This window comes from Salmo trutta, chromosome 40 (genome assembly GCF_901001165.1).
Source record: "Salmo trutta chromosome 40, fSalTru1.1, whole genome shotgun sequence".
In the NCBI taxonomy this organism is placed as follows: domain Eukaryota; kingdom Metazoa; phylum Chordata; class Actinopteri; order Salmoniformes; family Salmonidae; genus Salmo; species Salmo trutta.
The window spans coordinates 16,422,739-16,440,182 of record NC_042996.1 but is presented as its reverse complement, the minus strand read 5'-3'; the positions used below and the strand labels follow the sequence as shown (position 1 = coordinate 16,440,182).

Genomic DNA, 17,444 nt, shown 5'->3' with positions numbered 1-17,444 from the left:
GTCTGTCCCTGTCTGTCTGTCTGCTGTGCTGTCTGTCTGTCTGTCTTGTCCTGTCTGTCTGTCTGTCTGTCTTGTCTGTCTGTCTGTCTGTCTGTCTGTCGTCTGTCTGTCTGTCTGTCTGTCTGTCTGTCTGTCTGTCTCTCTGTCGTCTGTCTGTCTGTCTGTCTGTCTGTCTGTCTGTCGTCTGTCTGTCTGTCTGTCTGTCCTGTCTGTCTGTCTGTCTCTCTCTCTCTCTCTTCTCTCTCTCTCTCTCTCTCTCTCTCTCCTCTCTCTCTCTCTCTCTCCTCTCTCTCTCTCTCTCTCTCTCTCTCTCTCCTTGTCTCTGTTTCTCACTCTTTTTCTCAATTCCACTGCTTCTTTCTTTGTCTCTCCTCTGGTTATAGTATATTTTATACATAAAAAGTATGAATATGTATTCACTCACTTCTGTAAGTCGCTCTGGATAAGAGTGTCTGCTAAATGACTAATGTAAATGTATATTTCTCTATTTCAAACTGACAAAGTCAGTGAAGCCACAGTAACTTGTCTTTATTTACAGTGTCATAGGGTCAATTGTGTGGAGATGTGTGAGTGTGAGTCTCGGTCGGACTCTGAAGAAGTCTTGTAAACAGTGTGTAATGACAGGCCTAAATAGTGTTCCCGCTCATCTTTCTGTCAACCAGAACTCCTCCACGCCCAATCGAACCTTTCCTGTCACCATGAATTATGGGTAGGAGACAAGCAGAGGGACGCGGGTGGCTCTCTGAAGAGAGCGATGAAAGAGGAGACGGAGGGAGAGAGTCAGAAAGAATTGAAGGGAGGTGGATCACAAACAGAAGTTAAGAAGAGAAATCACAGTGACACAGAGAGGGGGGAGAGGGAGAGAGAGGGAGAGGGGAGAGGGGAGAGGGAGGGAGAGGGGAGAGGGAGAGAGAGGGAGAGGGGAGAGGGGAGAGGGGTTAGGGGAGAGGGAGAGAGGGCGAGAGGGGAGAGGGAGAGAGGGAGAGGGGAGAGGGAGAGAGGGGAGAGGGAGAGAGAGGGAGAGGGGGGAGAGGGAGAGAGGGGAGAGGGGGGAGAGGGGAGAGGGAGAGGGAGAGAGAGAGAGATGGAGAGGGGAGAGGGAGAGAGAGGGGAGAGGGGAGAGGGAGGGGAGAGGGGAGAGGGAGAGAGGGGAGAGGGAGAGGGAGAGAGGGGAGAGGGGGGAGAGGGAGAGGGGAGAGAGAGGGAGAGGGGAGAGGGAGAGAGAGGGGAGAGGGGAGAGGGAGGTGAGAGGGAGAGAGGGGAGAGGGGAGAGGGAGGGAGGGAGAGGGAGAGAGGGGAGAGGGGAGAGGGAGGGGAGAGGGGAGAAGGAGAGAGAGGGGAGAGGGGAGAGGGAGAGAGAGAGGGAGAGAGGGAGAGAGGGAGAGGGGAGAGAGAGGGAGAGGGAGAGGGGAGAGAGAGGGAGAGGAGAGAGGGAGAGAGGGGAGAGGGAGAGAGGGGAGTGTGGGAGAGGGGAGAGGGAGAGAGAGGAGAGAGGAGGAAAATAAAGAGAAGAAAAGAGAGAGAGAGAGAGAGAGAGAGAGAGAGAGAGAGAGAGAGAGTAGATCAGAGAGAAGAATGCTGCTGCCTTTACGTGTGTCTGTCAGTTTGGGGGGGGGGGTAATTGTTCTCTGGTCAGAGCATGTCAGTAGAGGTGGGGGTACGGAGGGGGATGGCGGGCTACGGAGGGGGATAGAGGGGGATTAGGGAAAGTAGAGAAACTGAAACTCAAAGCATACACCTCTACTCAAGGTGACATAGCTAAACCTCTTTGGACGCATTTGAAGTTAAGCATGAGGAAAGTTGGACTTACAACATTATTATTGATTGAATGAGAGGAAGGGAATGAATGACAAGTTCTGGAACAGCGAAAGACATAGAGAGCCCACTCAGATCGACAGCGAGATAAACACAGCGAGAGAACCCAATGACCCCAGAAAGAGAGAGAGTGTTCCTCATTCAAAGGTCCTTGGATGGTTACTCCAGAGGTGAGCTAATGTTCTCACTCTGCACTTCTCCTAGGAGGTGGAGGTGGGAGGTATCAGAGGGAGGTAAGAGGGGGACTGTGGTCTACGTGGAATATTGATAAGTGAGGCGCATGTGCAGGGTAAACAGCTGTGACTGGTACTTCATCATATGTGTGTGTGTATCACTCATTACCAGCCACAGCTGTTCCTCTGAGACTCACCATGCTCTGCAGAGACGACTCATCAGAGAGTGACCAGAGACACACACACACACACCCACAGTCATATACACACACTCATATATGCATGCACACGTATGCACACACACACACACTCACTCATATACACACACACACGTGTGACTGACCTGAGCTGTGATGTACACTCTTAGAAACCTAAAAGGGGTCTTCGGCTGTCCCTTGACGAACCCTTGTTGGTTCCAGGTAGAACCCTTTTGATTCAGGTCTCTCTAGAGATGTTCGATAAAGTCTGGCCTCTGGCTGGGCCACTCAAGGACATTCAGAGACTTGTCCCGGAGCCACTCCTGCGTTGTCTTGACTGTGTGCTTAGGGTCGTTGTCCTGTTGGAAGGTAAACTTTAGCCCCAGTCTGAGGTCCTGAGCACTCTGGAGAAGGTTTTCATCAAGGATCTCTCTGTACTTTGCTCCATTCAGCTTTACCTTCATCCTGACTAATCTCCTGGTCCCCACAGCATGATTCTCCCACCACCATGCTTCACTGTAGGGATGGTGCCAGGTTTCCTCCAGAAGTGACCCTTGCCATTCAGACCAAAGAGTTCAATCTAGGTTTCATCAGACCAGAGAATCTTGTTTCTCATGGTCTGAGAGTCTTTAGGTGTCTTCTGGCAAACTCCAAGCAGGCTGTCATGTGCCTTTTACTGAGGAGTGGCTTCCGTCTGGCCACTCTACCATAAAGGCCTGATTGGTGGAGTGCTGCAGAGATGGTTTTCCTTCTGGAAGGTTCTCGCATCTCCACAGAGGAACTATCAGAGTGACCATTGGGTTCTTGGTCACCTCCCTGACCAAGGCCCATCTCCCCGGATTGCTCAGTTTGGCTGGAAGGCCAGCTCTAGGAAGAGTCTTGGTGGTTCCAAACTTCTGTCATTTCAGAATGATGGAGGCCACTGTATCCTTGGGGATCTTCACTGCTGCAGACATTTTTTGGTACCCTTCCGCAGATCTGTGCCTAGACACAATCCTGTCTCGGAACTCTACAGACAATTCCTTCGACCTCATGGCTTGGTTTTTGCTTTGACATGCACTGTCAACTGTGGGACCTTACATAGACAGGTGTGTGCCTTTCCAAATCATGTCCAATCAATTGAATTTACCACAGGTCAACTCCAATCAAGTTGTAGAAACATCTCAAGGATAATCAAAGGAAACAGGATGCAGCTGTGCTCAAGGGTCTGAATACTTATGTAAATAAGGTATTATTTTTATTTTATTTTAATACATTTGCAAAGATTTCCAAAAAACAGTTTTCGCTTCGTTATGGGGTATTGTGTGTAGATTGCTGAGATCTTTTATTTAATCCATTTTAGAATAAGGCTGTAACGTAACGCAATATGGAAAAAGTCAAGTGGTCTGAATACTTTCCGAAGGCACTGTACGTTACTACATTACCCACTGCACAGCAGCCTGTCGTAAAGCCCAACAGAACAGAACTGTGACAACCCCAATCTCTGAGGGCTTCATTTAACCACGGATTCTATTTAGTACAATCCTCTATTTCACATCCCAATAAACAACCTAGTTAATATCTGGAACATATGCACTGCAAAATGCAAATACAGATGGTTGCATTATACGCTGAGCCAAAATATAAACGCAAAACATGCAACAATTTCTAAGATTTTACTGAGTTACTGTTCATATAAGGAAATCAGTCAATTGAAATAAATGAACTTGGCCCTAATCTATGGATTTCACATGCCTGGGAATACAGATATGCATCTGTTCATATACCTTTCAAAAAAAGGTAGAGGCGTGGGTCAGAAAACCAGTCAATATCTGGTGTGACCACCATTTGCCTCAGTGGATCTCCTCTACATAGAGTTGATCAGGCTGTTGATTGTGGCCTGTGGAATGTTGTCCCCCTCCTCTTCAATGGCTATGTGAAGGTGCTGGATATTCCTGGGAACTGGAATACACTGTCGTACACGTCGATCCAGAGCATCCCAAACATGCTCATGGGTGACATGTCTGGTGAGCATGCAGGCCATGGAAGAACTGGGACATTTTCAGCTTCCAGGATTTGTGTACAGATCCTTGCGACATGGGGGCCGTGCATTATCATGCTGAAACATGAGGTGATGCGGCTGATGAGTGGCATGACAATGGGCCTCAGGATCTCGTCATGGTATCTCTGTGCATTTAAATTGCCATCTATCAAATGCAATTATGTTTGTTGTCCATAGCTTAAGCCTGCCCATACCATAACCCCACCGCCACCATGGGGCACTCTGTTCACAACATTGACATCAGCAAACAGCTCGCCCACACGATGCCATACACGTGGTCTGCAGTTGTGAGACCGGTTAGACGTGCTGTCAAAATCGCTAAAACGGCTTATGGTAGAGAAATTAACATCCCATTTTCTGGTAACAGCTCTGGTGGACATTCCTACAGTCAGTATGCCAGTTGCAAGCTCACTCAACACTTGTTGCATTGTGTTGTGTGACAAGACTGCATATTTAGTGTGGCCTTTTATTGTCCCCAGCACAAGGTTCACCTATGTAATGATCATCCTGTTAAATCAGGAACATTTCAGGGGGTTCTTTTATTTCATCTTATGAAACATGGGACCAACAGTTTACATGCTCCGTTTATATTTGTGTTAAGTGTAGTATGCCTCCTACGTGGGCTGTACATTCTTCTGGATACATAAGGACATTATTATGTTGACATGACAAAAACATCTCGATCTCAATTTCACAGGTGATTCACTTCACCGCCCACATAGACATGTCATTTGGTCATGTTTGTCACCTCCCTTTTATATAGAACGGTATCTATCTTCTCCAGGCTTGTGTTGAAACAACAAGGTGTGCATTAGTGGCTTTCTGTGTGTGTGTGTGTGTGTGTGTGTGTGTGTGTGTGTGTGTGTGTGTGTGTGTGTGTGTGTGTGTGTGTGTGTGTGTGTGTGTGTGTGTGTGTGTGTGTGTGTGTGTGTGTGTGTGTGTGTGTGTGTGTGTGTGTCATCCAAACCTTGTGTTTGAGGCGTTGCTGTATCTCAGTCAGGGTCATACCCCTCTGGTCTGATCCAGAGACACACCTGAAAGACAGACAGACAAACAGAGAGAGAGAGAGAGAGAGAGAGAGAGAGAGAGAGGGGTCAACCTGCTGAACCAAACCAACCATAGGGTCATGTAACACAGATAGTCTTTTCACCTATGCGCGTTACAGTGTAATGGTGATGTGCCCACCTGGTGTTGCTGTAGGGTCTCTGTGCTGTAGAGGTGTCTGGTCTCTGTGCTGTAGAGGTGTCTGGTCTCTGTGCTGTAGAGGTGTTTGGTCTCTGTGCTGTAGAGGAGGCTGTAGAGGTGTCTGGTCTCTGTGCTGTAGAGGTGTCTGGTCTCTGTGCTGTAGAGGTGTTTGGTCTCTGTGCTGTAGAGGTGTCTGGTCTCTGTGCTGTAGAGGTGTCTGGTCTCTGTGCTGTAGAGGTGTTTGGTCTCTGTGCTGTAGAGGAGGCTGTAGAGGTGTCTGGTCTCTGTGCTGTAGAGGTGTCTGGTCTCTGTGCTGTAGCGGTGTTTGGTCTCTGTGCTGTAGAGCTGTAGGGTCTCTGTGCTGTAGAGGTGTCTGGTCTCTGTGCTGTAGAGGAGGCTGTAGAGCTGTAGGGTCCCTGTGCTGTAGTCACCCTGCTGTACCTCCTCAGGAAGTCCATGTAGTCCACCGTTACACTGTCTCTCTTAGACACCTACAGGAGACCAACAAATTCAGACTGTTTACTCAGCGTATCTGGATCACTGGTAGAGAATGGACAAGGATGGTAATGGTGATAAGGAGGATGATAATGATCATGTTCATCATAAGCATGATAATAATGCTGAAATTTAAATAGATTTTTTTCCCTAAAACTTCTGAGCAATTCCAGACTTTTGCCCACAACAACCAAAGTGAAGCGTAATCAAATCTCCATGGCGTCAGACGGTAAGAGCAGGGTTCTACCTGTGTAGCGTCAGGTGGGTTGAGCTGTAATTCTGGGCCTGGGTGGCCAGGGAATAGGTGGTGTTCACCTATCCTGGCCCCAGCAGTGGAACAGTATCTCTCTTAAGTAAGCCACACAGCAACACACACACACACACACACACACACACACACACACACACACACACACACACACACACACACACACACACACACACACACACACACACACACACACACACACACACACACACACACATATATATGCACACAGTTGGATAAGGGAGATACTCACGCAAGCACACACTCACACACACATGGATAGGTAGATATATACACACACCTATTCTGGTGGCTCATAATCAAAGTCTAGTCTCTGACGCCCTGCCCCACATTCTGCCACAGTGTAATCCAGTGCTTCTGCTCCCTACAGAGCTCTATGGCATTGGGTCTTATTATAGATGTCACACTGTCTAATTATCACTGCTATCAGCAGGCACCGAGCGGAACACCTAGCTAGAACCACAGGAGTACTGCACCGCTCTGCATGCTCTATATACCTGGGAATGGGGCTGGAAAGACTGCTGTGTACATTCGTGGCCAAAAGTTATGAGAATGACACAAATATTAATTTTCACAAAGTCTGCTGCTCAGTTTGTATGATGGCAATTTGCATATACTCCTGAATGTTACGAAGAGTGATCAGATGAATTGCAATTAATTGCAAAGTCACTCTTTGCCATGCAAATGAACTGAATCCCCCCCAAAAACATTTCCACTGCATTTCAGCCCTGCCACAAAAGGACCAGCTGACATCATGTCAGTGATTCTCTCGTTAACACAGGTGTGAGTGTTGACGAGGACAAGGCTGGAGATCACTCTGTCATGCTGATTGAGTTCGAATAACAGATTGGAAGCTTCAAAAGGAGGGTGGTGCTTGGAATCATTGTTCTTCCTCTTTCAATCATGGTTAACTGCAAGGAAACACGTGCCGTCATCATTGCTTTACACAAAAAGGGCTTCACAGGCAAGGATATTGCTCCCAGTAAGATTGCACCTAAATCAACCATTTATCGGATCATCAAGAACTTCAAGGAGAGCGGTTCAATTGTTGTGAAGAAGGCTTCAGGGCGCCCAAGAAAGTCCAGCAAGTGCCAGGACCGTCTCCTAAAGTTGATTCAGCTGCGGGATCGGGCCACCACCAGTACAGAGCTTGCTCAGGAATGGCAGCAAGCAGGTGTTAGTGCAACTCCTCTAGCTCCAGAATGAAATAGGGTGCAGGCCAGGCAGCAGGCTGTTAGCCAGCCTGCCAGCTTAGTGGAGTCTGCCATTAGCACAGTCAGCGTAGTCAGCTCAGCTTTCCCCATTGAGACCGTGTCTGTGCCTCGATCTAGGTTGGGCAAAATTAAAAATGGCGGTGTTCGCTTTAGCAATCTCACTAGTATAAAGACCTCCTCCATTCCTGCCATTATTGAAAGAGATTGTGATACTTCACATCTCAAAATTGGGTTACTTAATGTTAGATCCCTCACTTCCAAGGCAGTTATAGTCAATGAACTAATCACTGATCATAATCTTGATGTGATTGGCCTGACTGAAACATGGCTTAAGCCTGATGAATTTACTGTGTTAAATGAGGCCTCACCCCCTGGTTACACTAGTGACCATACCCCCCGTGCATCCGGCAAAGGCGGAGGTGTTGCTAACATCTACGATAGCAAATTTCAATTTACAAAAAAAAAAACAATGACGTTTTCGTCTTTTGAGCTTCTAGTCATGAAATCTATGCAGCCTACTCACTCACTTTTTATAGCTACTGTTTACAGGCCTCCTGGGCCATATGCAGTGTTCCTCACTGAGTTCCCTGAATTCCTATCGGATCTTGTAGTCATAGCAGATAATATTCAAATTTTTGGTGACTTTAACATTCACATGGAAAAGTCCACAGACCCACTCCAAAAGGCTTTCGGAGCCATCATCGACTCAGTGGGTTTTGTCCAACATGTCTCTGGACCTACTCACTGCCACAGTCATACTCTGGACCTGGTTTTGTCCCATGGAATAAATGTTGTGGATCTTAATGTTTTTCCTCATAATCCTGGATTATCGGACCACCATTTTATTGCGTTTACAATTGCAACAAATAATCTGCTCAGACCCCAACCAAGGAGCATTAAAAGTCGTGCTATAAATTCTCAGACAACCCAAAGATTCCTTGATGCCCTTCCAGACTCCCTCTGCCTACCCAAGGACGTCAGAGGACAAAAATCAGTTAACCACCTAACCGAGGAACTCAATTTAACCTTGCGCAATAACCTAGATGCAGTTGCACCCCTAAAAATTAAAAACATCTGTCATAAGAAACTAGCTCCCTGGTATACAGAAAATACCCGAGCTCTGAAGCAAGCTTCCAGAAAATTGGAACGGAAATGGCGCCACACCAAACTGGAAGTCTTCCGACTAGCTTGGAAAGACAGTACCGTGCAGTATCGAAGAGCCCTCACTGCTGCTCGATCATCCTATTTTTCCAACTTAATTGAGGAAAATAAGAACAATCCGAAATTTCTTTTTGATACTGTCGCAAAACTAACTAAAAAGCAGCATTCGCAAATGGAGGATGGCTTTCACTTCAGCAGTAATACATTTATGAACTTCTTTGAGGAAAAGATCATGATCATTAGAAAGCAAATTACGGACTCCTCTTTAAATCTGGGTATTCCTCCAAAGCTCCATTGTCCTGAGTCTGCACAACTCTGCCAGGACCTTGGCTCAAGGGAGATACTAAAGTGTTTTAGTACTATATCTCTTGACACAATGATGAAAATAATCATGGCCTCCAAACCCTCAAGCTGCATACTGGACCCTATTCCAACTAAATTACTGAAAGAGCTGCTTCCTGTGCTTGGCCCTCCTATGTTGAACATAATAAACGGCTCTCTATCCACCGGATGTGTACCAAGCTCACTAAAAGTGGCAGTAATAAAGCCTCTCTTGAAAAAGCCGAATCTTGACCCAGAAATTATAAAAAACTATCGGCCTATATCGAATCTTCCATTCCTCTCAAAAATGTTTGAAAAAGCTGTTGCACAGCAACTCACTGCCTTCCTGAAGACAAACAATGTATACGAAACGCTTCAGTCTGGTTTTAGACCCCATCATAGCACTGAGACTGCACTTGTGAAGGTGGTAAATGACCTTTTAATGACGTCAGACCGAGGCTCTGCATCTGTCCTCGTGCTCCTAGATCTTAGTGACGCTTTTGATACCATCGATCACCACATTCTTTTGGAGAGATTGGAAACCCAAATTGGTCTACATGGACAAGTTCTGGCCTGGTTTAGATCTTATCTGTCGGAAAGATATCAGTTTGTCTCTGTGAATGGTTTGTCCTCTGACAAATCAATTGTAAATTTCGGTGTTCCTCAAGGTTCCGCTTTAGGACCACTATTGTTTTCACTATATATTTTACCTCTTGGGGGATGTCATTCGAAAACATAATGTTAAATTTCACTGCTATGCGGATGACACACAGCTGTACATTTCAATGAAACATGGTGAAGCTCCAAAATTGCCCTCGCTAGAAGCCTGTGTTTCAGACATAAGGAAGTGGATGGCTGCAAACTTTCTACTTTTAAACTTGGACAAAACAGAGATGCTTGTTCTAGGTCTCAAGAAACAAAGAGATCTTCTGTTCAATCTGACAATTAATCTGGATGGTTGTACAGTCGTCTCAAATAAAACTGTGAAGGACCTCGGTGTTACTCTGGACCCTGATCTCTCTTTTGAAGAACATATCAAGACTGTTTCAAGGACAGCTTTTTTCCATCTACGTAACATTGCAAAAATCAGAAACTTTCTGTCCAAAAATGACACAGAAAAATTAATCCATGCTTTTGTTACTTCTAGGCTGGACTACTGCAATGCTCTACTTTCCGGCTACCCGGATAAAGCACTAAACAAACTTCAGTTAGTGCTAAATACGGCTGCTAGAATCCTGACTAGAACCAAAAAATTTGATCATATTACTCCAGTGCTAGCCTCCCTACACTGGCTTCCTGTTAAGGCAAGGGCTGATTTCAAGGTTTTACTGCTAACCTACAAAGCATTACATGGGCTTGCTCCTACCTATCTTTCCGATTTGGTCCTGCCGTACATACCTACACGTACGCTACGGTCACAAGACGCAGGCCTCCTAATTGTCCCTAGAATTTCTAAGCAAACGGCTGGAGGTAGGGCTTTCTCCTATAGAGCTCCATTTTTATGGAATAGTCTGCCTACCCATGTGAGAGACGCAGACTCAGTCTCAACCTTTAAGTCTTTACTGAAGACTTATCTCTTCAGTAGGTCCTATGATTAAGTGTAGTCTGGCCCAGGAGTGTGAAGGTGAACGGAAAGGCTGGAGCAACGAATCGCCCTTGCTGTCTCTGCCTTGCCGGTTCCCCTCTTTCCACTGGGATTCTCTGCCTCTAACCATATTACAGGGGCTGAGTCACTGACTTACTGGTGTTCTTCCATGCCGTCCATGGGAGGGGTGCGTCACTTGAGTGGGTTGAGTCACTGACGTGGTCTTCCTGTCTGGGTTGGCGCCCCCCCCTTGGGTTGTGCCATGGCGGAGATTTTTGTGGGCTATACTCGGCCTTGTCTTCGGACGGTAAGTTGGTGGTTGTAGACATCCCTCTAGTGGTGTGGGGGCTGTGCTTTGGCAAAGTGGGTGGGGTTATATCCTGCCTGTTTGGCCGTGTCCGGGGGTATCATCGGATGGGGCCACAGTGTCTTCTGATCCCTCCTGTCTCAGCCTCCAGTATTTATGCTGCAGTAGTTTATGTGCCGGGGGGCTAGGGTCAGTCTGTTTCATCTGGAGTATTCTCTTGTCTTATCCGGTGTCCTGTGTGAATCTAAATATGCTCTCTCTAATTCTCTCTTTCTCTCTTTCTTTCTTTCTTTCTCTCGGAGGACCTGAGCCCTAGGACCATGCCTCGGGACTACCTGGCATGATGACTCCTTGCTGTCCCCAGTCCACCTGGCCATGCTGCTGCTCCAGTTTCAACTGTTCTGCCTGCGGCTACGGAACCCTGACCTGTTCACCGGACGTGCTTGTTGCACCCTCGACAACTACAATGATTATTATTATTTGACCATGCTGGTCATTTATGAACATTTTAACATCTTGACCATGTTCTGTTATAATATCCACCCGGCACAGCCAGAAGAGGACTGGCCACCCCTCATAGCCTGGTTCCTCTCTAGGTTTCTTCCTTGGTTTTTGGCCTTTCTAGGGAGTTTTTCCTAGGGAGTTTTTCCTAGCCACCGTGCCTCTTTCACATGCATTGCTTGCTGTTTGGGGTTTTAGGCTGGGTTTCTGTACAGCACTTTGAGATTTCAGCTGATATACGAAGGGCTATATAAATAAATTTGATTTGATTTGATTTTGATCTGCACACACAGTGAGGCGAAGACTTTTGGAGGATGGCCTGGTGTCAAGAAGGGCAGCAAAGAAGCCACTTCTCTCCAGGAAAAACATCAGGGACAGACTGATATTCTGCAAAAGGTACAGGGATTGGACTGCTGAGGACTGGAGTAAAGTCATTTTCTCTGATGAATCCCCTTTCCGATTGTTTGGGGCATCCGGAAAAAAAGCTTGTCCAGAGAAGACAAGGTGAGCGCTACCATCAGTCCTGTGTCATGCCAACAGTAAAGCATCCTGAGACCATTCATGTGTGGGGTTGATTCTCAGCCAAGGGAGTGGGCTCACTCACAATTTTGCCTAAGAACACAGCCATGAATAAAGAATGGTACCAACACATTCTCCGAGAGCAACTTCTCCCAACCATCCAGGAACAGTTTGGTGACGAACAATGCCTTTTCCAGCATGATGGAGCACCTTGCCATAAGGCAAAAGTGATAACTAAGTGGCTCGGGGAACAAAACATTGATATTTTGGGTCCATGGCCAGGAAACTCCCCAGACCTTAATCCCATTGAGAACTCGTGGTCAATCCTCAAGAGGCGGGTGGACAAACAAAAACCCACAAATTCTGACAAACTCCAAGCATTGATTATGCAAGAATGGGCTGCCATCAGTTAGGATGTGGCCCAGAAGTTAATTGACAGCATGCCAGGGCGGATTGCAGAGGTTTTGAAAAAGAAGGGTCAACACTGCAAATATTGACTCTGCATCAACGTCATGTAATTGTTAATAAAAGCCTTTGACACTTATGAAATGCTTGTAATTATACTTCAGTATTTCATAGTAACATCTGACAAAAATATCTAAAGACACTGAAGCAGCAAACTTTGTGGAATTAATATTTGTGTCATTCTCCAAACTTTTGGCCACGACTGTAGGTATAATGTTCTAGTGTGAAGGTCAGACCCAGGTCATTGTGTTATAGTGAATGTGCAGTGGAGTAGAGGTAGGCAGTATAGAGTAGTGGGTGGCACCTTCACCCTTCAGACATGACAGACTGTTTCTTTCTCTCTCTCTTTCTGTCTGTCTTAGTCTCTGTCCATCATCCGCCTCTATCTTCCCCTCCACTCCCTCTCTGTCCATCTCGTTTGTCTTTCTGTCAGTCTGTCTTATTTCTCTTTCTCTCCCTTTCTCCCTCTCTAACTCTGCTCTAGGACTTCCCTGTAATTATTGGAGTAAGTGTTCTTTAACATGTAAGGCAACCACCGCCTGCTAAATAATTGATCACGATAAAAAAAAAAATTAAAAACGCACCAAGCTCTCAATCGCTTCTCTGAAGGTGTTTGAGAAACAGATGAGACAAAAAGAAAAGGAAAGAGAAAGCGGAGGGAGACAGAGAAAAAAAGCTGCTTGTGGCATCTCGCTCCCTCAAGCACAAAGCGACTTCCACATCAAAATGTCACCAGCACAACAGCTGCTGCTCCTGCGATATGGTCCTTTAAAGTAAACTTTCGACAACTCCCCTCGAAAAACACCATCTTTTTAATGAATAAGGAACAGAAAGACTGAGAGAGGGGGAGGAGGAGGAAGAGGGAGGGAGAGAGGGAGAAACACAAAGTACTGATATTATGGGTGGAAATCTGTGGGAAAGACAGGCAGTCAAACTGTCAGGCGTAAGCGCTGAGATGGAACAAAGAGGAACAGTGGAGACAATTACATTGGCGCTGTGGAGTGACGAGAGGCATCGCACAGCAACACACCACGGATGGAGGGAGAAGGGATACACCGTATACATGATAAACAACTGTGCTGTAGGTGTATATCACTACCCATAACACCACACTGGTACTGATCAATGATAAACAGGTGTGGCTGAAGAACAAACAGTGGGAGGTATATGAACACAACATGTAAATGCGCAAACAGCTACACTACATAACTAAATATAGATCAATGTCCCCACTGCTTTCATAAACAGTGCAAGGGAATGATCAATTTGATCAATGAGTAATGTGACCAATGCAATTACTACTATCAGTGATGCATCAAGAGAGTCACATTTCCCTAAGTGGTCCTCATGTACTGATCAAAAATATAAACGCAACATGCAACAATTTCATTGTATTTACTGAGTTACAGTTCATATGAGGAAATCAGTCAATTGAAATAAATGAATGATGGATTTCACATGACTGGGAATACAGATACGCATCTGTTGGTCACAGATACCGTAAAAAAAATGGGCCTCACAATTTGTCAGGGTATTTTTGTGTATTCAAATTGGCATCGATAAAATGCAATTGTGTTTGTTGACCATAGCATATGCCTGCTCATAACATAGTCCCACCGCCACCAGGAGGCACTTTGTTCACAACGTTGACATTAGCAAACCGCTCGCCCACACAATGCCAGTTGCTAGAGCATGGTGTGTGCAACGCCAGGGTTGTGGGTTCGATTCCCACGGGGGGCCAGTAAAAAAAAAGAAAGAAAAATAAATGCCTGAAATGTATGCATTCACTACTGTAAGTCGCTCTGGATAAGAGCGTCTGCTAAATGACTAAAATGTAAATGTAAATGGTTATGAAGCCGGTTGGACATACTGCAAAATTCTCTAAAAGGACATTAGAGGCGGCGTATGGTAGAGAAATGAACTTTTAATTATCTGGCAACAGCTCTGGTGGACATTCCTGCAGTCAGCATGCCAATTGCACGCTCACTCAAAGCTTGAGACATCTGTGGCATTGTGCTGTGTGACAAAACTGCACATTTTAGAGTGGCCTTTTATTGTCCCCAGCATAAGGTTCACCTGTGTAATGATCATGCTGTTTAAGCAGCTTCCTGATATGCCACACCTGTCAGGAGGATGGATTCTTTTGGCAAAGGAGAAATGTTCACTAACAGGGATTTAAACAAATTTGTGCACAACATTTGAGAGAAATAAGGTTTTTGTGTGTATGGAAAATGTATGGGATCTTTTATTTCAACTCATGAAACAGGGGAAACACTTTACATGTTGCGTTTATATTTTTGTTCAGTGTAGTTCTGACACCAAAACCAAACATCTGTGCACAGCACTTGTCCTAAAAGTTGTAAAGAAACGGAGAACTCCAAGACTATGTAGTAAGGCTTAGTGGGAAAAGTTGAAATCATTTCAGATACGGAAACGTGTCCCCTCTCCATGAGCCATAAAAGCCTTTTTTAACAGTATGTGATAGAGGAGCATGTCACCTGTCATTACCAAGACTAACCTCAAGTCTTGTACTGCCACCTAGTGACCAATATAGTCAATGACCATGCAGTGGTGGCAATGTAGAGCCCGGGGCTTGAGAATCAGCATTACTTTGTCAGGCTATGCAAGAGCAGTACGTAGGACACCTGTTGGGTATACTACAAAGCAGGTTCAATGAGTTAGCCTGCTAACTTTGATAAAGAAACAGAAATAATTATGGATTTTCAGGTTCTTTAAAAAAGCTAAACTTGTTTTTGGTTGTTGAGTCAATTAGACCATGTCAATTTCAAGCATATCTTTAAAAAAAATTACAAGTTATTTCAGAATATTTAGGCAAGTTAGCTGGCTAACTCATTGAACCTACTTTGTAGTATACCCCACAGGTCGCAGATCTGTTTGTGCTGTCTTGCGAACTGCTATTATCATTGGAGTTGGCAAGACAGCACAAACAGATCCCAAACCAGCCTATAAGAGACCCAATCCAGCCCTCTCTCACCTTGGCCAGCATGGCGTTGAGCTGGGTCTGCGTGAGGGGGAAGAGGAAGGCCTCCACCACCTGTCTGAACTCCCCCCGGGTCACTGAGCCGCTCCCCTCGGGGTCCAGGGCCTTGAACGCTGCCCTCACATCCTCCAGCCTCTCCCCCAGCCTCCGGGGGAGCAGGGCCTTGATCTCCACCAGGGACAGATGCTCATCTGGGACTAACTGTACCAATGAGACTGGAGAAGGACATGGAAGTGATTAGGAGACTGTGTGGGGGACACTGTTTAGTGTGTTTGGTTTAGATTTATTCCAGGGTTTTGCCCTTACGGTACATTATCATGTTAAATTATGAGTAAGCTATGAGTTGAGAATGATATATGAATGAACTCACCTGGGTCTGACTGCAGTGCTGTCTTTCTGGGTTCTCCTGCTCCCTGTCCTTCCACAGGTGTGTATGGAGGCGTGTGTGTATATGAGTGTGTAGGGCCAGGTGTGTGTGTGATGCTGATGCGCGGGGCGGTCCAGGGGCGCGGGGCGATGACCAGTCCTCGGGACATGAGGGTCAGGTCCCCCAGGCCCAAGTTGAGGGGCACCACAGGTGGGGTCCGTCTCATACCTTCTGGCTCTGGTGGAGCTGTGAGGACAGGGGAGAGAGAAGGGTGGTGCATACAGTACTCACTGGAGACTTTTTGATTTGTGTGTGTGTGTGTGTGTGTGTGTGTGTGTGTGTGTGTGTGTGTGTGTGTGTGTGTGTGTGTGTGTGTGTGTGTGTGTGTGTGTGTGTGTGTGTGTGTGTGTGTGTGTCAGGTGAAACCCAGGTGAAATAATTCATGAGAGCAGAGTGTTCTGTTCCTGCGTCACATGAGGATTGTTTACAGTGTCTTACTCTTCCCAACGCAAACACATCATAAATCAACTCAAGGCTACTGTTCAATTTGAATCATGTGTTTAGATATCAGACACACATCCTGTAGAGGAGATGGTTGCCAACTTGTCTCAGTCAATCAAAGCAACAGGAAACATTTTACATCGGGGACGAGAGCAGAATTTAAACATAAAAGGCAATTATTATTTTACTTCAAATTAACCTTTTCATAATTAGCATAAACTTTGAAGTCGCCCCAAGGTTAATCACAACATTTACATATTTGCCTCCTACTTAGATTATTAAAAGGGCAAATGTTTGTTAAAATGTTTGTGTTGTTTTATGCAAATTGTGTCACAAATGAATTTATGAATTAGTACTTGAATGGAAAGTACCGTTTGTAATTCAGAAATATCAAAATTAGTTCCTGTGATCTCTCCAATTAAAATGCATGTTTGTTATAAATATTTTCTTTGACTTTGCTTGATTAATTTAAAGCTGCAACTAAAAAAAAAAATCCATTAAATGGGGCAGGAAGAAATGTAGCCTACTACAATTAAATTAAAACTATTCCTCTGAAGTTGCTCAAGTTTAGATTATTGCAATGTTATTTGTCCTTTTCATTCTATCATGTAGCATTAGGACAACTCATGTGGTTGCTGATTGAATGTTATAGTTACCCTCTTTCTGTTTCATGTAGCTCTGGATAGATTGAAATGGTCTCTCTCTGACTCTGACCTACGTTTTCCCCTCGGGTTTCTCTGGAGATGAGTAAAAGCGCAGGGGGAACGCAGAGAACGCGTTATGGTTGCCATAGAGATGTGTTGACGCGGTTCTATAGTTCCTGACTCCTCCCGCTATTGTTTATGATTGGATGTTATGTCAGGAATTCCCTTTGTGCCTCTGCCTCCACTTCAAGCTACATATTCTTCATCCGGAGTAGTAGACCCTCACGCAACAGTAAACACATCGAGTGGTTAGTGATAAGGACTATGGTGATACTGCAGATGCCTACTGAAGTAGTAATAATAATGTAGTCAACTTCTATAGCGATTTTTACTTTCAAGCTCAAAGCGCTTGAAAACGCAAAACGATCAAGAATCAAATAAAGCATCTCCAGTATATGGTTAGAGTAGGTCTGGACTAGGAGTTTCAACCAGAGTTGAGCGTTTTGAGTATTCCAAGCCTCCAACAGATGGAGCAACAGTTGAGAGGGAACCACGTGGTTTGAGCAGAGGGAGTTTGTCAACGGAAGTAACAACAATAAATCTTTGACTCAAAATTGCTAGTAAATAATGCAAGTGCATTGAAGACATCACACACACACAACA

At 45.5% G+C, this 17,444-nt stretch overlaps 1 protein-coding gene across 1 annotated transcript in view; it reads right to left on the bottom strand.

Moving 5' to 3' along the window:
- The window catches only part of efcab6 (EF-hand calcium binding domain 6), a 45,890-nt gene extending 30,020 nt beyond the window's left edge, over positions 1–15,870 (bottom strand). The window contains exons 1-4 of the mRNA XM_029742050.1: positions 15,640–15,870; positions 15,264–15,484; positions 5,798–5,902; positions 5,194–5,238 (exon numbers count right to left, since the gene is read on the bottom strand). Coding sequence (XP_029597910.1) covers positions 5,194–5,238; positions 5,798–5,902; positions 15,264–15,484; positions 15,640–15,862 — 594 coding nt within the window. The 5' untranslated portion in view covers positions 15,863–15,870. The remainder of the gene's footprint in view (positions 1–5,193; positions 5,239–5,797; positions 5,903–15,263; positions 15,485–15,639) is intronic.
- Positions 15,871–17,444: the final 1,574 nt, after the last annotated feature.